Genomic DNA, 26,423 nt, shown 5'->3' with positions numbered 1-26,423 from the left:
TGATCTGTCATGGAATACTAATGCCACTTGCTTTCTTCCTCATACAGGCCGTACTCCAAAAACACCAGACTGGTACAATCCAGGTGAGTTAAGAAAACTGAAATTTAACCAAAGCTGCTTTTACCTTGTCACTAATGCATTTAGTTAATTATTTAAGTGCCAGCTTCTTCTCTATACATCTTCAAGTGAGACAAAATTTCTCCAGGCAAGGAAGGTGAGTGACTGGTATGGGATGAGGTGATGAGGGTGGCTTTTTCCTTCCCTGTGAGTGCAGGGGAGTGGCAGAGTCACTGGCTCAGGAATCTCTTGTTCCTTGTAGTCAGTACTGCCCCAGCCAGAGAGGGCCAGTAATCTGAATTACTATTTATAGTTTTGAACATTAACTCATGCTTAGAGGACACAGTTTGCTTTGCATAGTCATAATTCTAATCTTTTTCTTCTTCTTTAGAGCGTGCTGGAATTCATGGACCTCCACTTATAATTGAAGGAAGTGAATATTGGTTTGTTGCTGATCTTCACCTAAACTATGAAGAAGCCGTCCTGTACTGTGCCAGCAATCACAGCTTTCTTGCGACTATAACATCTTTTGTGGGACTAAAAGCCATCAAAAACAAAATAGCAAATGTAATTTAAAAGAATATATTTTAAATATATTTCTTATTTTTGTATTTATTCCATTTAAAAATATTACAAAAATTTTGCCAAAATCTACAAAAGTTAAATTTTTCTTTAATGTAAAATCTGCCTCACAACATCCAAATTTGTTTCATGTTAGAAAAATTAAGTAGAATTGCTTATGTTTTAAAATATACAAGATTAATAATAAATGTCACTTTATAAGGTAAATATCAGTAGATAATATAGATCATTCTAATTTCCAGTTACATTTTTTACTAAAAGTCAACTTTATAGTTAACTTGAGTTTCTGTTTCTACTAATAAGTAACTTTGCAAAATAATTTTTGGGAAGAAAAATAATTTCTGTATTTTTAAATTTATAATCAATTGCAATAGGATACTGTATGCCCACTTAAAGTATTAGTCTAATTAATATATGCCCATAATTACAGCTACCATATTTCCTGAACCCACAATAGGATCTGTAAATATACTGAGAAATTTCAACTACTCTTTGGCAAAAGGTCCTAGTTTGTATAATTTTGAAATCTAAGTAAGGAATGTCTGGAAATTTTAGTGGTTAGTGATTATAGTAAGACAATGTATTTGAATCAAAACCCTCAAGAAAGCTCAGCACACATAAGGATGGATGTTTGGCTTGTTTTTCAGATATCTGGTGATGGACAGAAGTGGTGGATAAGAATTAGCGAGTGGCCAATAGATGATCATTTTACATAGTAGGTGACATCATTGATTCTACCTTTGTAAAGTTATCACTTAAAAGAAGCAGTTCCTTTTACTAAATGGATTTCTATTTATAAGTAGTTTGAATATTAATCCATAAACTGCCTAAATTAGAGAAACCAAGCCCTTTTGCATGTTAGCATCAAGAAAAAAGGGGTATAAGTAATGGTATTAACATTAAATTTAGAAATAAAATAACTTACAGTAAAAAGAAAAAAATGGAACACCTAATTACATTACGAGTTGTCAAATCTGTCATTTTCTTTTAGCTCACGATATCCATGGCACCGCTTTCCTGTGACATTTGGAGAGGAATGCTTGTACATGTCTGCCAAGACTTGGCTTATCGGTAAAGTTAATTCTAAATCCTTTAATGCTGATTATGTAATATGTGAAGTTCAGGTTCAGTTTCTAGCTTAATCTTGTTTTCCTTTTAATTATATGTTTGGTAATTTCATCGTATTCTGATTTATTATTAACAACAATAGCTCAAATTCCCAGTGCAAATAAAGGTACTTTTCACTGTGAATATTTTAACTTCCTTTATCCTAAAGCAGTTACTTAGTAATAAACTTACCACTTTCCTAACTGATAAGTGTCTAAGCAAATTTTCAAAGATAAGCAGGCAGCAGTTCTAAAATATAGTTTAAGTCACCTCCCCCTGATTACACTGCCCCTTCAACTCTCTTCCTACCTCCTGCCTTCACCCTGGGATGGTATGGTAGTCACACAAAATGTGTGCTATTTCATAGACAGTATTGGTATGCTGTAACCTACTGATAAAAATAATCTTAGAAGACAGAAATGGCTACAGAAGAAAGGGAATATATTTTAAGCATTTAGGAAAGATTGATTTCAAGAGCCTTTCTTTACTACTGGGTTGCTTCTAAAATGTGCTGACTTGGCCGGGCACGGTGGCTCACGCCTGTAATCCCAGCACTTTGGGAGACTGAGGCAGGCGAATCACTTGAGGCAAGGAGTTCGAGACCAGCCTGGCCAACGTGGTGAATCCCCGTCTCTACTAAAAATACAAAAATTAGCCAGGTGTGGCAGCATGCACCTGCAATCCCAGCTTCTTGGGAGGCTGAAGTATGAGAATCACTGGAATCTGGGAGGTGGAGGATGCAGTGAGCCAACATTGCACCACTGCACTCCAGCCCCGGGCAACAGAGCGAGACTCTGTCTCAAAAAAACAAAAAAACAAAAAAACAAAAAACACACAAAACAAAATAAAAATGTGCTGACTGAAAAATTCTCACCATAGTAATCCTGGCTTTTCATTTCTCAGACTTAGGTAAACCAACAGACTGTAGTACCAAGTTGCCCTTCATCTGTGAAAAATATAATGTTTCTTCGTTAGAGAAATACAGCCCAGATTCTGCAGCTAAAGTGCAATGTTCTGAGCAATGGATTCCTTTTCAGAATAAGGTAAAAAGAGAATTGCTACATTATGCAACAATGATTGCTTCCATGCTGGTTTTATAGCCTATGGCAGAATGGCAACCCATTAGTGACAACATCACCGAAATAGACTCTGCATGTTTCAGGATCCCACCTGGCCCCCTGTGTTGCCAGAAACCGTGGATGATATCAAGAATTAACTCTCAAGTTGGTCATGCCTACAGGTCTTTTAAAGTGCAGCATTTCTATTTTGTTGCTACTAACACTTAAATTGCTTAAGTTGATCTGTTGATGGATTGGGATGCATTGAATAATCAGGACTGTCTCTATGGCCTTATAGGAAACTGACTTAATTTCTGGCTTGTGTTTTCTTTTTCCCCTCAAGGAGAGCATCCAAGCAGCATCTGCCAATCAAATTAGACCAGCATTTCACAAACTACTTTTTGGGGACTACACATATGCTACAAACTGTTAATCATTGACCTTGCCTCCAAATGGGGGTTTTATGATTAAATAGGTTTGAGAAATGCTGCATTCTGTATCTGCCTCTTTGAGATGCATAATCCATGTTGGTATATGTATGTATTAGGAAATGCATTTGGCTTCTGAAAAGAGGTTGCTACAGTATGAGAAAAGATTTATTCTGTCACATTAAAGACATTTGAAGATAAGCAGGTTTGTGTGGAAACACCATGAAGTCTTCAAAATCAGGCTTCTTTTGGTTTTGCTCTGCCATCCTTAATATAAGGCTTCTGAGCTTAAATTCAGGGTGTTCTCTCTAGGGTCTTTTCTAGAAGTTACCCGATGAGTTTGTCCACATTGGGTAGCTTGGCTCATTGGCCACTCCAGTCTATAAGAAAGCTGAAAAAAAATTTTTTTTGTAAGATATTTCAAGGAACACAATTTGGGACATACCACTCTACACTAAAGTGATCATAATGTGAAAAAGGGAAAAAAGAGATGTGTCTGACAGCTGAAAGCATCTGTAGTAAAGCTAGGGGTACGTTTTAACTTTTTAAAATTAGGACAATCTTTTTAATTCCTCAAGGTAATAGTACTGTGTTAATTTGCATAGCTGATATAAATTTGAATTAAAATATCCTGCCAAGAAAGAGATGAATTTTTCAACAGTGTTTCTTGACATAAGGAGATGATGATTAAGGGCACAGATTTTGAAATTAGGTGGAACAGAGTACAGATACTGACCTTACTATTGTGTGGCTATTTCACTTATGGATCAAGTTCTTTAATGTCCCTGTGCCTCAGTTTCTGTCTCCATTGTGAGAATTAAATGAGATAATACTACGCAAACTGCTTAACACATAGGAAGCACTCAATAAATGAGAGATCTTTAAATATATATTTAAAGATATAATATAAAATATATATATTTAAAGATATACAATATATATCTTATATATAAGATATAATATATATTTATATATATATATGAAAGTTTGAAGACCGCTCTTCAGTTGTTTCAATTGAGAAGGTAGCTTGAGCCTAGGAAGCTCAAGGTTACAGTGAGCTATGATTGCACCACTGCACTCCGGCCTGTGCAACAGAGAGAGACTCTGTCTCTTAAAAAATTAAATAATTAATGAGAGCATAAACTTGAATTCTTATGGTACTACATTGCAAATTACCATATCTCACAGACCGAAAATTAGCAGCCCTCTAAAAGATGAAGCATTTTACTTCCTATGTGAGCGTTCCTGTGTCTGGAATCTCATGCTTCACGTATGTCTTTGTTTGCAGTGTTTTCTAAAGATCAAACCCGTGTCTCTCACATTTTCTCAAGCAAGCGATACCTGTCACTCCTATGGTGGCACCCTTCCTTCAGTGTTGAGCCAGATTGAACAAGGTACTGGAATTATTTGGGAAACATGTTTTATTCTGATCTGGGGCCAGGTTAGTTTTAGGAGGCTATGGGGAATTAACATACAAAAATTCTTATTAAACTTCTTTTGTTATGGAACAGATAAAAGACTATGTTGATAGTTAGATAAACAAAATATATTCATTGACATTTTTAATATATCTTTAATTTGAATAAATCAAATGCTTTTTAAAAATCTCTTTCTAACAGACTTTATTACATCCTTGCTTCCGGATATGGAAGCTACTTTATGGATTGGTTTGCGCTGGACTGCCTATGAAAAGATAAACAAATGGACGGATAACAGAGAGCTGACGTACAGTAACTTTCACCCATTATTGGTTAGTGGGAGGCTGAGAATACCAGAAAATGTAAGTTTTTTAAAAAACCAATACTCTTCATACCTCTGTGAAATACTTGAGTCTTTCATACATTTTTGGACTAAGCAAAACCCCACTGTATTATTCCATTTGTATGAAATGTCCAGAATAGGCACATCTAAGATAGTAAGTAGGTTAGTGATTGCTAGAGGCTACGGGGGATGGAAGGATTGAGAATAGTGCCTAAAGAGTATGGAGTTTCTTTTGGGGATGGCAAAAATGTTCTAAGATTTATGGGGTGATGGTTGTGTAACTCTGTGAATATACTAAAAACTATTGAATATGTACTTTAAATGAGCGAATTGTCTCATATATGAATTATAGCTCAGTAAAGCTGTTGCAAGAACAACAGGTGCCTCCCCAGCCTTCTGGTGGATGTACTGGTTTTTCACAGTAGCATCAGATTCCATAGCACTTATTTCATAACCATATAAAACCATCATGTAGTGAGTTGTAAATAGAAGCAAATACAGATGTTTTGCTTTACATTTTGGGACTTTGGGCTCTCAGCCTCAGTCTCCTGAGGCAAAAAGTACAAAATTGGTAACTGGTGATCATTTTTCCCCAAGAGCTAAATATAAGGAAGTCAGAGAAGGGAAGAAGGCATTATACTGACAGTAGTTATGCTGACACCACAGTATTACCGCCCACTGCTTCTGTTCTCTATACTTTCTGGATGCAGATTACCTTTTGCACAAAGGGCAAAGATTGAGAAATTAACATAAAAGTCTAATTCCAAAAGTATGTCTTAGACAGTAATCAACTGATATTCCTGACATAATGTTACTTTGCTCAAAGTTGATGTTGGTAGCAAGGGAAGTTCTCAATCGTGAGTAACTATGTACAACATAAATATCAAATTATTACTTGGTTATTATAGAAGATGTGGAAGTTAGAGTAAATGCAGCAATGAAAAATGTCAACCCTAATCTTAAACTTAAGACAGTTTAAACTTTTAAGCATAATCTATAGTAAGAAATACATTTAAATCACCATCTAGTACATAGATATAGATATAATATTAATTGAAACAAAAGTTTCAAGGAACAATACTTACCCTTATAATTTATTCACTCTGATATGTTCGTTCTCTTCTATTTTGTTCCATTCTCCTGTCTTATCCTATCCTTTACTGTCCAATCCTACTCTCTCCTATTCTGTTCTATTTCATTATCACAAATACTTGCCAAAATCCACTTAAGTGATTTCATGATATACGAAATGAGTCTCAATCATATTTGAGCCCTAGACTAGGGAATTACAATGAGTACTTGAGCATCTTTTCTTCTAGGGCTTTTCCATACATTGTTTTCTTGATGTAAGTGAGATCATAGTATATATACTATTACTCTGCTTTTCTCAGTTTGTATTATATCATAAGTAGTTTCTTCAGCCATTAAAAGATCTACTTGATAAGCATTTTAATGGTTGCTGGGGAACAGGTGGTGTTTGGTTACACGAGTAAAGTCTTTAATGGTGATTTGTGAGATTTTGGTGCACCCATCACCTGAGCAGTATACACTGCACTCAATTTGTAGTCTTTTATCCCTCACCCCCTTCCCATCCTTTCCTCCTAAGTCCCCCAAAGTTCATTGTGTCATTCTTATGCCTTTGCATCCTCATAGCTTAGCTCCCACTTATTAGTGAGAACATACGATGTTTGGTTTTCCATTACTGAGTTACTTCACTTAGAATAATAGTCTCCAATCTCATCCAGGTTGCTGTGAATGCCATTAATTCATTCCTTTTTATGGCTGAGTAGTATTCCTCCATCATATATATACATACATACATACATATATATACATATATATACACACACATACACACACACACACCATATATAAATACACACCATATATATACCATATATATGGTGTGTGTATGTGTGTGTGTGTATATATATATATATATATATATACACACCATAATTTCTTCATCCATTCATTGACTGATTTGGGCATTTGGGTTGGTTCCACATTTTTATAATTGCGAATTGGATTGCACAATATTTCTTGATTGATATGCCATCATTTACCTAACCAGTGCTGGGTGTTAGGTTGTTTCCAGTTTTACACAATCATAAATAGTGCTGCAATGAACACCTTTGTATATAATCTTAGCCTATATTTCACATTACCTGCAGAGAGATTTTGGAAGTCATGTAGCCAGATCAAAGGATATAGGTAATATAAAGCTCTGATTACCAACTTGCTTCCAGAAAGGTTTATGAATTTACATTCCTATTCACAGCATATTGTGATTGTCCTTCTATCCTCACCAGCATATTATTAATTTCCAACATATATCAAGCAGTTAAGATGTGCCAGGCACTCTGCTAATGTATCACATACATTATTTCATTTAATTTGCCCAATAGCTATGAAATAAAGATGTTACCCCTGCCCCACCTTAGAAATGTGAAGATGGAGTCAGTAACTTGCCAGAGATCATGCAGCCTATGCATGCAGAGTCACGGTTGACATCTGGTTCTGGGTGGGCATGGTGGCTCACGCCTGTAATCCCAGAGACTCTGGAGGCTGAGAAGGGGAGGCTTGCTTAAGCCCTGGGGTTCAAGTCTGTAGTGAGCCATGATTGCAACACTGCCCTCCCATGTGGGCAACAGAGCAAGACCCTGTCTCTAAAAAAAATTTTTTTTAATTAAAAAATGAGAAAAAAGGCTGGGCGTGGTGGCTCATGCCTGTAATCCTAGCACTTTAGGAGGCCAAGGTGGGCGGATTGCCTGAGCTCAGGAGTTCGAGACCAGCCTGGGCAACACAGTGAAACCCCATCTCTACTAAGAAGTACAAAAAATTAACCGGGCATGGCAGTGTGGGCCTGTACTCCCAGCTATTCAGGAGGCTGAGGCAGGAGAATGGCTTGAACCTGGGAGGCGGAAGTTGCAGTGAGCTGAGATCGTGTCATTGCACTCCAGCCTGGGCGACAGAGTGAGACTCCGTCTCCAAAAATAATATAAAATAAAAGAGAGAGAGAAAAAAATTGCCTTTAAAGAGCACTTGGTTTTTAAAATTCTTCTTAATTTGGTAGTTTGATATCGTATTTTCATTTATCTTTCTCTGATTTCTAATGAAAACAAACTTCAATAAGTTAAATAATCATTCATAGTTCATCAAGTGGGAGTGTTCTTTTTCTTTGCAAATTTATCTATCAAACCCTTCATGTATTTCTTATTGATTTTATGACTTTGGAAATATCAAATATGCTGACCCTGTATTTCTTGTGTTTATTGCAAATACTTTCCTAAGTTTTCTTTAAGTCTGAATGCCAAAAATATTACAGAAATAAATTATGACTATTTTTTAATATGTTCAAATCTGTATATTTCCTTTTTATTTTTCCTCTGTTGCTTTTAGGTTAGAAAGTCCATCATGTAAATTGTAAATATTAGTTAAATCTATGTCCATATTTTCTTCTAGTTTTGTTTCATAGGTTGCCTTTTTTTTTTTTTTTCTGACACAGGGTCTTACTCTGTCACCTAGGCTGGAGTGTGGTGGTGCATTCATAACTTACTATAACCTGGCCTCAAGCAATCCGCCTGCCTGAGCCTTCCAAGTAGCTAGGACTGCAGGAGCGCACCACCATGCGCAGCTACATTTTCTAATTTTTTTGTAGAGACAGGGTCTCATTGTGTTGCCCAGGCTGGTCTGGAACCCCTGGCTTCAAGTGATCCTCCCACATGGTCCTTCCAAAGTGCTGGGATTACAAGCAGGAGTCACCACACCCAGCCTCTGTTTTTTTTGTGGTTTTTTTTCCCCTTTCTGATAGCATGTTACATCCATGGTATATGATACATGTTGTCAGTGCATGCTTAATTATTTTCCCTAATCCTAGCCACTTGTTCTAGCATCATTTATTACATATACTTTCATTTGTTAAAAACAATATAGGCCTGGGCTAGCACTTTGGGAGGCTGAGGCAGGAGGATCACTTGAGCCCAGGAATTTGCGACCAGAGACCAGCCTGGGCAACACAGCAAAACCCTGTCTATGTTTAAAAAAAAAAAAAGAGAGAAAACAATATAGCAATATAGGATGCCTCTTTTATCATATATTAGGACTGCGTGTGTATGCATATATATGTGTATGTGTATATATATACTGTATTTTATAATATTTATATCAGTATGGTAGCTATTTAAAAATATTTCTCATATACATAATGTGTGTATGTGTGTATATAACATACAAATACAGTCAGCCCTTCATATCCATGGGTTTTGAATCTGGATTCGACCAACTGCAGGTGGCAAATATTTGAGAAAAAAATTTTTTAACCTACATCCTCCTGTATACTTAAATCATCTCTAGATTACTTATAATAGCTAATACAATGTAAATGCTATGTAAATAGTTGTTATACTGTATTTTTTAGGGAATAATGACAAAAAAGTCTACATGTTCAGTACAGACAAAAAAATTTTTTTCTCAAATATTTTCCATCTGCAGTTGGTTGAATCCAGATTCAGAACCCACGGATATGAAGGGCTGACTGTATTGATATGTTATATACACACATACACATATTATATATATGAGAAATATTTTTAAAAAGCTACCATACTGATCTAAATATTATAATTTTACCATATTTTTTAAAACTATAATAGGATTAATTATACTTTATTACATGCCCTTAAAACATACTTTTAGATATTCTTGTCCATTTTTCCAGGAAAACTTTAGAATTATTAGTCATTTTTCATCCAAATAGTTAAAATTGTAAAACTCTTGATGAGAATTTGACTACATGTTAGGGAGAATTGACATCTTTCTATTAATCTTCCAATTCATGAATTTGATATATCTATTTATTCAACTCTTCCTTTAGATCACTCTGTGAAGTTTTATAGTTCCATCTCTTTCTCATTGTCATTAACAATGGCAACTTTAGCTATAAAAAGAATGGAATCATGTCCTTTGGAGCAACATGGATGGAGCTGGAGGCCATAATCCTAAGCAAATTAACACAGGAACCCAAAACCAAATACTGCATGTTCTAACGTACAAGTGGAGGTTAAACACTGAGCACAGGGGAGAGGGAGGGAGGGGGACCTGGGTTGAAAAACTACCTCTTGGGTACTGTGCTCACTACCTGGGTCCAACACACCCATTTAACAATCCTACACATGTGCCCCCATATCTAAAATAAAAGCTGAAATTAAAAAAAAAAAAGAATGACAGCTTTAAAAATTTTTTCTTACTGATTTGTGGGGAAGCTATTGTTTGAATTTGTTATGGGTTTTTTTTTCCCCATAGGCATCTGTCTCACTAAAAGCTCTTTCTCTCTGAGTTTTTCATTAGATTTTCTTGGGTTTCCTAAGTAGCTAATAATAATATACAAGCAACAGTGACCCTCGTTCCTATAGTTACCTCTCTCGTTTTCATTTCATGCCTCACCACATATGCTAGAATTTCCAGAATTTCCATGGCAAATACCAGGAGCAGTAGTAGCCACCATTGTAGACTTGATCTGGACCTCAACAGGTTGTTAAACATTATGTTGACTCTTGGTTTAAGATATAGCATTCTATAACTAGCTTGTTTAGAACTTTTAATCAGGAATAAGTACTGGGTTTTCTAAAACTTGTTCCCAGCATCTGTTAAGATTGGCATATAGTTTTTTTTTTTTTTTTTTTTACCATTAGGCCTATTTGTACGTGGTATATATTAGTAGATATTGTATTAAACCATTTTACATTCTTGTTGTAAAATCTGGATGCTCAGAGTGGATTAATATTTTACTATTCTGCATTATATTTGTTAGAATTTTACTTGGGAATGTGTTCCTCTCTCTTCATAGAGTCAATTTCTTATGCTATATTGTCATATTTTTTTCTGATCATGTTAGCCTCATAAAATGACTGGGTAGTTTTCCATCTTTTCTGTGTTCTGAAATTCTGACTCAGCTTGGGGAATTCTCTTTCCCTGAAAGTTTGGGGGAACTACCTACAAAATGTTAGAACCCTTATCCAGGAGCATTTTTGCTTTTTAAAAAATTTTAATTATTCCTTATTTATAATTGACTCATAATCATTGTACCAATTTATCAGGTGCAGTGTGATGTTTCAATGCATGCATGTGTTGTATAAACAATCTGATCAGGGTAATTACCATATTCCTCACTTTAAACATTTATCTTTTCTTTGTAAAGATAACATTCAAAACCTTCTCTTCTATGTGTCTTGAAATATACACTACATTGTTCTTTGCAGAGATCATACTCTAATGATAAAGGAATTTGGTGCAGCAGTGAAGGGCCCAAGCTCTGGAGTCAGATTGCCTAGGTTTGAATTCCAGTTCAGCCATTTACTATGCCTTTGGAGGTTTACTTAACTTTTCTTAAGCCTCAATTTCTTATCTGCAAGCTCTAATTCTGTTGCATTACCTCATAAGGTCAATATAAGGATTATATAAGATAATTTATTTAAAGCTTTATCAATAGTACCTGACAGATAGTAAAAAAAAAAAAAATGGCCATTATTAATTTTCCATTTCCTTCAAAGTTATTGTTACATTTTGGTGTTTCCATTTTTCCTTATGACAATTATGCTAATTGGCATTTTTCAAGAAAGTTGTCTATTTAATTTAGATTTTCAAATGTATTGAAGTAAAGTTGCTTATGGTATTTTAAAAATCTCCATTATCTTTGCTAACATTTTTAGTTTGCATTATTTACATTTTTACAAAAACAGATGCATGTTATTGGTTTTGTCCACTCTCTTCTCCACCCTCTACTCCTATTGCTTGACCTGTGTTATAAATACTATTTCTACCTTTTTCTACCCCATTTTTCGTGGGGTTCTGTTTTTGTTCATTTTCCAATCTCCTATATTGAATTCAGTTCATATTTCCTTTAAAAAAAAGAGAATATATTTAATAATACACATTTGGCTCCACATAAAGTTTTACTCATACCAATTTTTTTGACATTTCTCATTTTATTCTTTCCTATAATTATTTTAGTTCATTTTTGGTTTACTATTTATTGAGTAGCATTTTTTTTTTTTGTCAGTATCTCCTGGTATAAACTTACTTTTCTTATTTTTCTAAGTGTGATATGTTTCAAACATACAGAAAATGATAGGGATAATATACTTGGAATAAATTTTCATATCTAATATTATTGATTGTGATTAGAAAATGAAATCTAGATACTTCTGTTTTAATATATGGAGATTTTTATAGTGACTAGTATAGGATCAGAGCTTTAAGGTATATTCTGTTATGTGGTACACAACTTGTTACAAAAAGTCTATAAAAATCTAATAAGTTGAATTAATAATCATTATGTTTTGCTTATATTGTAGTCGAGTGTTAAATATTGCTGGAGGTGTTTTATCTTATTTCTAATAGTGTATCTCTTTTAAAAATATGTTTATCAAGATTGCCACTATTTTGTTTTTTATAAGTTAATTGCCCTTTATCCATGCTTTGAAAGTTTTTAAAGATTTTCTAGGAAATGTCATGGTCAGGTCCTTCATGGAATTCTTTTATAGGGGGACAAATTCAATCTAGAATCTAAACTTTTCTTGCTAGGAGCTTCAGACCATTGTTACATGATTGCATGTATGTATTTGCCTTTTTGTTTAGTTTTTTGAGGAAGAGTCTCGCTACCACTGTGCCCTAATACTCAACCTCCAAAAATCACCGTTTACTGGGACGTGGAATTTTACATCCTGCAGTGAACGCCACTTTGTGTCTCTCTGTCAGAAATATTCAGGTAACAATTATTATCTAGATAACTATGGTACTTTATGCTATTACATATATATGTGTATATAGTCACTTTCTATAGGGAGGGAGGGGAACATAGGTTGAAAAATTACCTATTGGGTAGTATGCTTACCACCTGGGTCCAATACACCATGTAACAATCCTACACATGTACCCCCTGTATCTAAAATAAAAGCTGAAAAAATTTTTTAATACTATAAAAGAATTTATATTAATTTATAATCATATGGCTTAAAATTTCAGCATGGCTAAATCCATATTGGGTTAGTGAGTCAGAGTTTATCAAATGGAATGTGATTTTTTTAAAGGATCATTGCCATAATTAATTAAATTAATTAATTGTATCTGATGGAATTTGTTAATAGTAGTTATCCCATTATAGTAATTGAATTCTGTTCTTTTTTCTACTCTGGCATTTTTCAGATTTTACATTTTATTATGGGAAAAGGAGAAAAAAAAGTTCATATTTTTAATTGAGTGCAGTATTGAGTATTAAGTCCACTAATAGTATTCACTGTTAAATTTAGCATTAACAAATAAACAAGTGGGGGTTTGAAACATTATAAACGGATCACTGTCTATGCCTTTCCATAATCCAAATAAAAGTAGAATGCATACTTAAAAGTAGGAATCATCCATATTTTGAAAAATATATTTTTAAAAAAGTATTACATTATTTTTCATTGATCACAATGTGTTTTTTACAAATGATCAAGAAAAAATTTTGTCATATAATGAGAACTGTAAGTAGATATCTCATGTGCTTTGGCAGAATTTTTTTTTGCTAAATTAATCTTTACCCATTTTTTCCATGTTTTTAACTAACTCCTTTATTAGTGAAGTACTATAAAGCAATAATTCAAATACCTCCTCTTGTGGATGGTTTCTTACATTTCTTCATGCTAGCTCTCCCAGGTGAAAACTTTGTAAGGGGATACTTAATACATTTATTTCCTTCAAACAAAAGAGGTATTTAGCACCGACATGACATGATAATGCAGGTTACATTTATTTGCAGATATTCTCTTCATAAATCAGAAAAATGAAACAGAATATTGTTCTGATTTTAGAAAACAAACGTTGCAGCTCACACATTTTACTTAAGGTATACAGCAAGACATACCTAATTCTCTGACCCAAAATCTAAAATAAATAGGCAAATAATATCTAAATTAGATTAGTATGGGGAGAAATGTGAAAAAAATGTCCCATAACTTGCAGAGTGTGGGGAAGGGTTTGTTGTTGTTGTTGTTTTCTTTTACATGCAGAAGTTAAAAGCAGACAGACATTGCAGAATGCTTCAGAAACTGTAAAGTATCTAAATAATCTGTACAAAATAATCCCAAAGACTCTGACTTGGCACAGTGCTAAAAGGGAGTGTCTGAAAAGTAACATGCAGCTGGTGAGCATCACGGACCCTTACCAGCAGGCATTCCTCAGTGTGCAGGCGCTCCTTCACAACTCTTCCTTATGGATCGGACTCTTCAGTCAAGATGTAAGTGTTCAGTCCCAACTGCCAGGACTGGGTGATGGAAAGCGACATTTTTTATTGTGCATAGCTTCTCTCACAGCAGACTAAAGCAAACAGAAGACCTGAAAATCTTACTCCAGTAAATTTCATGGAATATGTCGGGGTTTTTTAATTTTGTTTTGAGACAAAGGCTCACACTGTCACCCAGGCTGGAGTACAGTGGTGTGATCACACTTCACTGCAGCCTTGACCTCCCGGGCTCAAGCGATCCTCCCACCTCAGCCTCTTGAGTATCTGGGACTGCAGGTACACACCACCATACCTGGCTAATTTTTGTATTTTTTGTAAAGACGAGGTTTTGCCATATTGCCCAAGCTGGTCTCAAATGCCTAGACTCAAGCACTCTGCCCACCTTGGCCTCCCAAAGGTGCTGGGATTACCAGCATGAGCCATGGCACCTAGCAGCAATATGTGGTTTTTAGAGGCAATTATCTTTCCACTATTGAAAGATCTAGTACTTCATTGTTTAAATGAGGAAAAGGTTCTAGTGGAGATATATATATATTTGAGCACTTCTTTTTATTTATTCTAATCAAAGACGAGCTAGAATCTGGAGCTGCCATATCTCTTCAGCCAATGAAAAGATAAGGGAAGAATTTAAAAATCAGTTGTGTGGAAGCACTATGGATAGTGTTAAAGAGTCCTTTCCATCCCTTTCTCTTTTTTCTTTTTCTTTTTTTTTTTTTTGAGACAGGTTCTTGTTCTGTCACCCAGGCTGGAGTACAGTGGTGCAATCTTGGCTCACTGCAACCTCCACCTCCAAGGTTCAGGTGATTCTCATGCTTCAGCCTCCTCAGTAGCTGGGATTACAGGCATGCGCCAACACGCCCAGCTAATTTTTGTATTTTTAATAGAGATGGGGTTTCACCATGTTGGCAAGGCTGGTCTTGAATGCTTTACCTCAAGTGATCCGCCCGCCCCAGGCTCCCAAAGTGTTGGGATTAGAGGTGTGAGCCACCACAACCAGCTTCCATCCCTTTCAACATCAGCAGCATGGCTGGGCACCGTGGTGCACACCTGTAGTCCCATTTACTCTGGAGGCAAGAGGATAACTTGAGCCCAGGAGTTCAAATCCAGCCTGGACTACATAGCAAAACCCCAGTCTCTAGTTTAAGAAGAAAAAATTCAGCAAAGTAAAATTAAGCAACTCTGAAAAGGAGGTTGAATAGTGTTTTCCTCCATCTCAAGTGCTGATCCTAGATAGATGTCTCAGGCACTTCTCATTCATTTCAGAGCCCAACAAAGAATGCTAGTCTCCTACTAATTCGCATCACTAACCTCTGCACATGTAGCACAAACCGGAATCATTACACAGCTGAAGTTTTGGCTATAATTAAATAAGGGATTTTTAAATAAAGCTGTGGTATTCCTATTGGCATTATAGGCCACCTCTTTTCTCAGCCATGGTATTTCCCAAAGTATACCAGGATGGGTCTAGGGATGCGTGGAAAAAATGTGATTGAAGACTCAGAATTGAACTGAAGAATGGATGGAAAAACAAGAATTGTTATCAAAAGCTCAATTAAAAGTAGCATTTAGGAATAGCTTAAAGAATAGTCTGTCTGAGCCACGGGGTATTCTAAAGTTAACCCAGATCGGCCGGGCATGGTGGCTCATGCCTGTAATCCCAGCACTTTGGGAGGCCAAAGTGGGTGGATCACTTGAGGTCAGGAGTTTGGGACCAGCCTGGCCAACATGGTGAAACCCTGTCTCTACTAAAAATACAAAAATTAGCTGGGTATCATGGCGGGCGTCTGTAATCCCAGCTACTCAGAAGGCTGAGGCACAAGAATCACTTTAACCTGGGAGGTGGAGGTTGCAGTGAGCCGAGATTATACCACTGCATTCCAGCTTGGGCGACAGAGTGAGACTCCATCTCTTAATTAATTAATTAATTAATTAATTTAATTAAATTAACCCAGAGCAAGCCAGGAGATGGGGAAGCTGCTTACTCAGTCCTCACAGTTTCAATTGTTTTATAGCATTGCATTTACTTGCTTTATCTTCAGCATTGGAAATTCTGTGAAACACTTTGTTGTGTCTGTTGCGAGGAAACAATAAGTGATTACATTTCCTAGTTTCAGTCACCCTAAATCTTTTGAGACAAAAACAGTATTGCAATGTAGAAAATTTGTCAGTAAATTAAAAGAACAAAATTAAAGTCACCTGTAATGCCAGTACCTAAAAATAAACATGATTCAATCAATATTTTGGTATGGATCTTTCAAGTTATTTTTCTATGTGTACCTATTTGTTTTTTAGACAGCTGGAGTCAGACTATTTTGTAACTCCCCTCCCCACTTAATGATTTGGGTCTTACTTCTTATCCTATTTTCAACCTTTACCTATGGTTCTCTTTTCCCTTTCACCCTTAATTTTAACATATTCTGTGTAGCTGTTTAACTATATATCCTAATAGCTGCCTTAATTCTTTGAAAATGACAGGATGTTAATAAACACTTTACATTGAAAGCAATGAGAAGATATTGAAAGATTTTAAACAGAGTAGTAGCAATATAAGACTTTACTTAAGTAGACGACACTGTGTGGAAGGCCGGGGAGGACACAAGCAGCTGGAGAGAGGGAGAGCAATTATTTTTCTATAAATTCATGCAGGAAATGCTGTTGGCCTTTACAGTGTCTGAGGAGAGGCAGCTCTGGGTTATGTGAAGTGCAGTGTGGCCATGCAGTGGGTCACTCAAGTACCCAGCTTGAAGAAATAAAAATACATAGAATTAAAGGAAGTCAAGAAGGCCTGGAAACATGAACACAGGCATCCCAAGTTAATGGTAGGACCGGGAGGACAGCAAGAATTGGGACATCTTAGTAAATGTCAGGGAGGAGCAAGGCGACCAAGTCCTCAGTGAATGTCATGGGGAGTTTGCAGTGATACAAGGGGAATAATCCTCAAAGGAAATAAAAGGAGATAAAAATATCCACTACTCCTTTCTCATAGTCCTGTGGTATCTGAGAATAGAATATCAAATAGTCTTCCCCTGTGGGTGGTGAAAGGAGATTGTTCCCTTGGAAAAGCCAGATTTATGTATTTATTTAAGATTCAGGGGGTACAAGTGCAGGATTGTTACAATACAGACGCTGTGGGATGCTGAGGCTTGGGCTTCAGTTGAACCTGTCACCCAAATAGTGAACACAGTACACAATAGGTAGTGTTTCAACCCTTGCTCCACTCCCTCCCCACTTCTGGAGTCCCCAGACACTATCATGCCCATCTTTACATCCATGTGTACCCAATATTTAGCTCCCACTTATATAAGTGAGAACATGTGGTATTTGGTTTTCTGTTCCTGCATTAATTTACTTAGGATAATGTCCTCCAGCTACATCCATGTTGCTGTAAAGGAGATGATTTTGTTCTTTTTTATGGCTGCACAGTATGCCATCGTGTATATGTGCTACATTTTCTTGATCCAATCCACTGCTGATGGACATCTAGATTGATTCCCTGTCTTTGCTGTTGTGAATAGTGCTACAGTAAACATATGAGCGCAGTTGTATTTTGGTAGAACGATTTGTTTTCCTCTGGGTATATACCCAGTAATGGGATTGCTGGGTTGAATGGTAATTCTATTTTTGTTTTTTGGGAAATCTCCAAACTACTTTCCGCAGGGGCTGAACTAATTTATAATCCTACCAACAATGTGTGAGCATTCCCTGGAAAAGCCAGAGTTAAATTAAGATCAATTAAGATCAAGAATTTAGTGAAAAGATATTTATAGTCTGCATATTTTGTATTCAGTAAAAAGATAAAAGGTGTGGGATGATTTATTTAGATGGAATGGAAATTCCAAAGGATCAGGGACAGGGTTAGGTGGGGAGTGCAGCAAAGGGGAAGAAATGCAGGGCAGTCTGAATGAGTGCAGGCAAAGTCGCATGGCCGAAGGGCCACACTGGAGGCCACAGTGGCTTAGGCCCTAACTGGGTTAGGTTAGGGGCTAGGATTACAGCTGGAACTCTGGTGATGAACATTTCAGAATGAAGCAGCGAGTGGTGTTGAGGCTTGACTGTGTTGCTGTTTATGGTTTACTAAGGAGACTGTGTGGATTCGTTCAATATTTCAAATAAACTAGTGATGTAGATTGTCTTGGGACTCAGGAAAGCTTAGCTCAGTGGGTCTGTTAGGCCAACACCAGGCCCACCAGTGGGTATGTAAGGTCTCTGGCAGCACCATGGGGAAGCTCAGACAGGCCTGTACCCCACAATCCATCTCCTGTACCTAGATGGGTGGTCAGGACCTTGTCAGGGTGTAAAGGCAGACGTTCACAGACCTCTAGCACACAACAGAATCTAGTGAATGAAGAAGCTTCTCTCCCCAACAACAAGTGTGAAAACAGCGATGTGAGAGCCACAGCGCCTGAGGAGTTCAGAGGAAGGGAACCATCAGCTCTCTGTGTGCCAGCTAGCCCCTGGGTTGCGGGCTTTACACATGTTATCCCATTAATTCCAGCCCCACGAAGTTAAGTGTCGCACTTAACTTGGTGGGGGATGGAAATTTGGAGAGATGGCACATGAAAGCTAGTAAGTGACTGAATCAGGATTCAAAACCATGTAGGTTTAGCTCCGTAGCCCATATTCTTTCCACTACGCCAGGTTGTCTCTGATCTAATCAGTACTTATAGTGATCCCCACCCCATTTTAGCTTTCTGATTTCTGATAACCAGTGGATCCAATTATGTGTGAGGCAGCATAGCATAATGGTTAGGACATAGACTCTGGGGATCGACAGCCTGGCAGAAAGGCCCAGCACTGTGGTTTGTATTCTGTGGGACTTTGCACAAGTTACATACCTTTAGTTTCCTCATCTTTAAAATGGAGATAATAATAGTACCTCTCCTATATGGTTGTTACAAGGATTAAGTAAGCCAATATTTATAAAGCATTTAGAACAATGCTTGTTATGTAGTAAATGGTATGTAAATGTGTATTAAATATTAAAAAATTAAAAATCATTAGATTGACCATGGGAGTCAAAATAATACAAAGGGATAACATCAATATTGCCACTTGAAATGTATTTCTGCTCCTTACAGGATGAACTCAACTTTGGTTGGTCAGATGGGAAACATCTTCATTTTAGTCGCTGGGCTGAAACTAATGGGCAACTTGAAGACTGTGTAGTATTAGACACTGATGGATTCTGGAAAACAGTTGATTGCAATGACAATCAACCAGGTGCTATTTGCTACTATTCAGGAGGTATGTGAATTTCAGATCTTTTAATTCTTAAATTATTAACAGTCTCATAAGTGGTAGAATTTCTGAGGAGTGGTTTTATAAAATCTGGTTTTGGAATTGTGAAGAAATTATAGTCATGTCTTTTTACAGCAACATTTGTTGTGAAAATTTGTATTCAAGTAGAATGATATATTAAATATATTATTATTAATGGGTTATTTTAGGCATGTTTTATTTTTATGTCAGCTGACAATGGGGATTAACACTTAAAATCCCATTGCTACTCTACCTCTTTCTGCATATATTTATAGTTGTAGAAAGCTTACATTTGTGAGAATTCTTTTGTGATTCATAATATCACAACTAACAGGACTTTTATGAGTCTTAAGATTCACAGCAACCACCTCAAGCTAGCTTAAGACAAGGGGAAATTTAGGATCTGCAAAACGGGGATAGAGCTGAACCTATAACTGGAGATGAGTTGACAATTTCTAAATTTCACTTTGTAAATCCTTAGAGAAAATCTCATGAACTTAGCCTGAGTCAGGTGTGCAGTCTCTAGCCCAGTCAGAGGAAAGTGTTTTTACAACTGGCAAGGTCACATTTGTGGGTCTGTGGTAGAAAGAAGACACTGCTTCATGGACAAAGGGACTTATTGTGATCCAGGAGAGATACTGAGTGATCTCTGACACATATTAAATCAGTTTAATGTATTTGAGTGGAATATGTTTATATTTGTATCTTTGTGAATGTATGGCCTTTTCATAAAATGGAAAAAGATCATAATCAGATACTGTAGATGTCAGATTTTAAATATTATTTTTGTTTGACTTGGTTAAAGCAATAACTTATTTAGAACATCAGTGTTTCATTTAAATGTTCCTTTAAAATTAATAGTATCAGTAGACAGAAACTTGAAAATAAATTCTCAGAGTTATAGTTAGGTGACTTTTAATAATGAATATGTTTGTACAGCATCTCTAGGGGTGGTCCCTTGTACTTGACATTTGGTAATGCAGGAAGACAGAAACTGCATTTAACCTAATAGCACCTCATTTTTTACATTCTTCCATGCCACAGCAGGGGTAAGAAAATTGTGTCAAGTAATTTCCTTCCTATAGAAAGCTGGCTTTTTGTGTGCTATATCTGAGTATAAACAGAGACAGGCTTCACCAGGATATTACTTCTCGGCTTCCTGAATATTTCCTACAAATCAAGCCTAATGACTGCAAACAGGATTTAACATTTATATCTCAAATTAGAATTCTTACCATTAACTCTTTTTCTAGATAAGACTGAAAAAGAGGTCAAACCAGTTGACAGTGTTAAATGTCCATCTCCTGTTCTAAATACTCCGTGGATACCATTTCAGAACTGTTGCTACAATTTCCTAATAACAAAGAATAGGCATATGGCAACAACACAGGATGAAGTTCATACTAAATGCCAGAAACTGAGTAAGTATTATATTAGTCCATTCTGACGTTGCTATAAGGACATACCCGAGGCTAGGTAATTTATAAAGAAAAAGAGGTTTAATGGCCTCACAGTTCCACATGGCTGGGGAGGCCTCACAATCATGGCAGAAGGCAAAGGAGAAGCAAAGACATGTTTACATGGCAGCAGGCAAGAGAGCATGTGCAGGGAAACTGCCCTTTGTAAAACCATCAGATCTCATAAGACTTACTATCACGAGAACAGCACGGGAAAAACCCACCCTCAAGATTCAATTACCTCCCACCAGGTCCCTCCCATGACACGTGGGGATTATGGGAGCTACAATTCAACATGGGATTTGGATGGGGAAACAGCCAAACCATATCAAGTATATTATACTGTCATTACTTATTGTATTTTGCTAATTAAAAAAATATTTCCTGTGTTATAAACATTTCTAATTAGCACTAGTAACTAGATGTCAAAAATATTCATCTCCTAATATCTACATTATCAGTGACAAAGTATTAAAATTTGTGTTAGTTAAAATGGAAAGTATAGGCATAACTCCTTTCTTTACTCATCCATTCAAGAACTAGTCTATGTTTGTAAGGAAGGCAGGTTCTCCTTTAAAAGGAAAAGAAATGGGCTAGGCACATTGGCTCATGCCTGTAATCCTAGTTCTTTGGAAGGCTGAAGTGGGAGGATTGTTTGACACCAAGCATTCAAGACCAGCCTGGGCAACATAGTGAGACTTTCTCTCTGCAAAAAATTAAAAGCATGGTGGCACATGCCTGTAATTCTAGCTACTTGGGAGGCTAAGGAGGGAGGATCTTTGAACCCAAGAGGTTGAAGGTGCAGTGAGCTGTGATTGAACCACCTGCACTCCAGCCTGGATAACAGGTGACCCTATCTCCAAAAAAAAAAAAAGGAAGGGGGAAAGAAATGACACACAAGAGAGCAGAGAACTGGACATTAAATCAAGCTAGGCTATGGGGAAGTGAAAATAAGTTAGTTGGAGCAGTCAAAAGCTTAGATACACCACAAAGCAGCAGCTAAGCTTAAAGAAGTGCACATTTCACATTTTCAGCTCTCAAGAGTCTTCAGATAATTCCTATGACATCCACTAAGGATTTGTGACTTCCAAATGATGGAACTGTTGGAACCAATGGAACAATGAACTTAGTGAAAGTTGCTATAGAAAATATCAAACCAGTATTTCCCAAAGCATGCTCCGTATAACATCAGTCTTGAGAGATGTTCTGCAAAAAGTCCTTAGAATAAGGTTGAAAAAAATAACCAACAAAAAAGAAAAAAGTTGAGAAACACTAGACACCATAGCTTCCTGTTGGACATTAACAAATGTACATTAACATATGCCTTAAGAAATACTGGCATAAACTAGTTTAATTTTGTTTAAACCAATGTTTGCAAACTTTTTTTAAAATCCATGTAGATCTTTTCTGGAACTTCCTTGTTAATTTTGTGAGGAACACCCTTTGGGAAATATTAAGCCTTTTTAACCCTCATACTGAAAACTAAGGAAAAGGAAGATCTGTCGTATAGCCCAGCAGTCCCCAACCTTTTTGGCACTGACAGGGAGGGGTGGATGGTTTCAGGATGAAACTGTTCCACCTCAGATCATCAGATCTTAGTTAGATTCTCATAAGGAGTATGCAAGCTATATCCCTCGCATGCGTAGTTCACAAGAGGGTTTGCGCTCCTCTGTCAATCTAATGCCACAGTGCTCTAACAGGAGGCAGAGCTCAAGCGGTGATGCTCGCTTGCCTGCTGCTCACCTCCTGCTGTATGGCCCGGTTCCTAACAGGCCTGGTTCCTAACAGTACCAGTGTGTGGCCTGGGGGTTGGGAACCCCTGTTATAGTTCATCTAAGAGGTTCTAATTATTATAGTGTAATATTTGACAGTATATCATTACTATGGGTGGATTTATACCAACTGAAAATTACCTTTAAATAGGGGAAAGTGAAGTGAATCAATGTTTTAAATTCTCTACTCAGCTACTAGTTTTCTATTATACCATAAGACCAAATTTAACATCAAAACATTTGAAAACTCCTTAACCTATTAATTTTAGTACAATGGGATAATTTTATTTTACGTATCTTTCTAATTGTCCAATATTGTTTACATTTTGAAGTATATTAAACTGAGAACTAAAATGTTTTAAACTTATCAAATAAAAGTGTTCTAGATAAGTAATTGTTAAAATCATTTATTATTTTTTATTCAACAGATCCAAAATCACATATTCTGAGTATTCGAGATGAAAAGGAGAATAACTTTGTTCTTGAGCAACTGCTGTACTTCAATTATATGGCTTCATGGGTCATGTTAGGAATAACTTATGGAAGTAAGTTGTAAATCTGCCAACTTTCTCTATTTGTTTTTGTACTTCATTATAACATAATTATCAAGCCATAGTTCTTCAAAGTACATGTCTATCAATACGTGAAAGTATAATTATGTCTTAGCATAACTTACATAAATACCAAGACAGTTTTTATGTCTCTGCTCTGCCTTTATCATCGAGTTTAAAGTTAAATGGCGGAAAATAATTTTCTGAATTAGTTTGTTCCCGCACTGCTAAAAAGAACTACCCAAACCTGGGTAATTTATGAAGAAAAGAGCTTTAATTAAGTCACGGTTCCACAGGCTTTACAGAAAGCATGGCTGGGCAGCCTCAGGAAACTTACAATCATGTCAGAGGCCAATGGGAAACAAGCAGGTTTTACTACGGTGGAGCAGGAGAGAGAGTGAAGGAGGAGGTGCTACACACTTTTGAACAACCAGAACTCATTAGAACTCACTCACTATCACGAGAACAGCAAGGGGGAAAATCACCTCCCACCAGGCCCCTCCTCCAAGACTGAAGATCATAATTCAACATGAGATTTGGATGAGGACACAGAGCCAAACCATATCAATTTTCTTTTTTCACTCTTTTATCTAGCAACTCAAGACTAACTAAAAATGATCACCATCCCATATAAATCTTCAATACTTACTTTATGTTTCCACTAACTATGTGAGATGAGCAAGAACAGAATCACTCTATTAGTGTTGCAGTTTTGGGTTTATAACCCTGGCTTAGTTTATACTGGCCCACATATGATAAGCATTAGAAAAATGAGACACATGGCCAGGTGTAGCATCCCACGCCTGTAATCCCAGTACTTTGGGAGGCCAAGGCAGGTGGATCACCAGAGGTCAGGAGTTCAAGACCAGCCTGGCCAACATGGTGAAACCCTGTCTCTACTAAAAATACAAAAATTAGCCAGGCATGGTGACGTGTGCCTAGCTACTTGGGAAGCTGAGGCAGGAGAATCACTTGAACCCGGGAGGCAGAGGTTGCGGTGAGCCAAGATCATGCCACTGCACTCCAGCCAGGGCAACAGAGACTCAAGACTCCATCTCAAAAAAAAAAAAAAAAAAAGAATAGAAAAATGAGACACATGGTCTGACAATGGGCTCGAATATTTGGAATTTGGACTAAATACCACAAATCCAAAATATGATTGATAACAAATTTTTTTAAAACAGAGTCTAATATAGAGGAAACAAGGTCTTGTTTCTAAATGCTTCTGAGCATTTAGAAAGATGCTCAGAAATGTCCTGAAAATCATAGACATTTTGGAATTAGGAAAACCTTTCCACGGCCATAGAGCATCAAAAGCATACATTTACTCTAAGGAGGGTTTGATAAGGGGCACAGGACAATGATAACCAGGGGTAGGGAAGGAAAAGAAGCTAAATTACTCAAATCTGCCTGTTTTAAAAATAGGCTTCTCCTTTGCTCTCTAACCCATCTGTTTCTTGGGGTTACCAATGTTTTCCTGAAATGTTTATGGTTGGCAGAGGGGTTAATGGAAATTAAACTATCAAGCAATAGATAAAGACTTGGTTTACCAGGTGAGGATAAGTTCATCATAGTAGGACTTAGTTGGCCCAAGCCTTTTCTCTGATGACACTTAACTACCCTTGAATTAAAATGGAGAAAAACTAGCTGGAAAATTCTGAGGCTTCACCTGAAAGTGACTGAGGAAACAATGGTCTTGTATTGAGCCATAGAGACCACACCCAGGACAGAGAGATTGAAATTGTACCCTTTGATATACTTTGTAGTTATATTATCAGAAACAACTGAAAATCTATTATAAATTCTGAAAAAGCATTTTTAGATCAGAAGACTCCCTTATTGTTTTACCTTCTTTCATAAAATGTTTGAGTAATAAAATTTCTATTAAAATATACAGGCATATGAGGGACATATAGAAAGACATTTCAGGCAAATGGCACGTTTGATTTGAATCTCATTCTTACTGACTTAATTTACATCTGTAAGTTACTGTTTTGGGTTACTTTGATATACTTATAAAATATTTAATTTTTTGGCCCCTATACAAGGAATTCTGTTTTTAAAACAGTTTTGACTTTTCAATAGCAAGGCCATGAATAGAAATCACTGTAAGTCACTGTTTTTGGTTACGTTGATATACTTATAGAATATTTAATTGTATTTGGCACCTACCCAAAGAAGTTTGTTTTTTTAAACATTTTTTATTTTTCAATAGCAGTGCCATGAATAGAAATTACTATGAGAAGCCACAGTATGTCAACTGAGAGATACATTAAGCCAAGTGAAAAAAGTGACTTTTTCTTAAAACAACTTTAGAAATCTACCATTGCACATCATATTGGTCAGAAAATTGATAACTTTGAAGTTTGGGAGAAGGGAAGAGGAACTGGAAGGCATGAGATGATATAAAGCAGCAAACAAGAACCAAATCATGTGTGCAGTGCTTCTAATGTGTCATTGCTGCAGGCAGATGTTTAGGGGTCTTGCCTTGGGAGATGGTAATCAGTGAAGACCAGAAATAACCAGGACAACATTGGGTATGTGTAGGTAGTGATGGCATCAATCTTTATACCAATTTATAATTGTAATATGCCTAGCACCTTTTTTTAAAGCTTTATTGCAATCATCACTATCCCAAAAAGAAACACAATACCCACTAGCATTCCCTCCCTGTCTCCTAGTCCTCAGCAACCACTGATCTACTTTCTATCTCTACAGATTGCCTGAATTTAAAATTCTGGACATTTTACATAAATGAGATCATACCACGTGTGCTTTTTGCCTGTGACTGGCTTTTTCCATTAAGCATAAAGATTTTAAGGTTTATCCACATTGTAGCATGTATCAGTACATTATTCCTTTTTATGACTGAATAAAATTCCATTCTATGGATATAATACATTTTATTTATCCATGTATCAGTTGATGGACATTTAGGTAAAACAACCTAAATTTTAAACCATTTTTAATTATTATGTATAATACTTCTCTGAACATTCACGTACAAGTTTTTGCATGGACATATGTTTCCATTTCTCTTGGGTAAACCCCTGGGAATAGAATTGCTGCATCTTTTGTTTAACCCTTTGAAGAACTACCAGGTTGTTT

The 26,423-nt window shown here is 36.5% G+C and overlaps 1 protein-coding gene across 1 annotated transcript in view; it reads left to right on the top strand.

Moving 5' to 3' along the window:
• LY75 (lymphocyte antigen 75) overlaps window positions 1–26,423 on the top strand; it is a 102,188-nt gene that overhangs the window by 50,204 nt on the left and 25,561 nt on the right. The window contains exons 17-28 of the mRNA XM_024928001.5: window positions 48–83; window positions 449–624; window positions 1,287–1,354; window positions 1,631–1,710; window positions 2,650–2,789; window positions 4,521–4,626; window positions 4,852–5,012; window positions 12,632–12,761; window positions 14,044–14,270; window positions 19,355–19,520; window positions 20,789–20,956; window positions 23,193–23,309. Coding sequence (XP_024783769.2) covers window positions 48–83; window positions 449–624; window positions 1,287–1,354; window positions 1,631–1,710; window positions 2,650–2,789; window positions 4,521–4,626; window positions 4,852–5,012; window positions 12,632–12,761; window positions 14,044–14,270; window positions 19,355–19,520; window positions 20,789–20,956; window positions 23,193–23,309 — 1,575 coding nt within the window. The remainder of the gene's footprint in view (window positions 1–47; window positions 84–448; window positions 625–1,286; window positions 1,355–1,630; window positions 1,711–2,649; window positions 2,790–4,520; window positions 4,627–4,851; window positions 5,013–12,631; window positions 12,762–14,043; window positions 14,271–19,354; window positions 19,521–20,788; window positions 20,957–23,192; window positions 23,310–26,423) is intronic.

The sequence above is a fragment of the Pan paniscus genome, chromosome 13 (genome assembly GCF_029289425.2).
Source record: "Pan paniscus chromosome 13, NHGRI_mPanPan1-v2.0_pri, whole genome shotgun sequence".
NCBI lineage: Eukaryota > Metazoa > Chordata > Mammalia > Primates > Hominidae > Pan > Pan paniscus.
The sequence above is the reverse complement of the archived record's forward strand: the minus strand, read 5'-3'. Positions and strand labels throughout refer to the sequence as shown.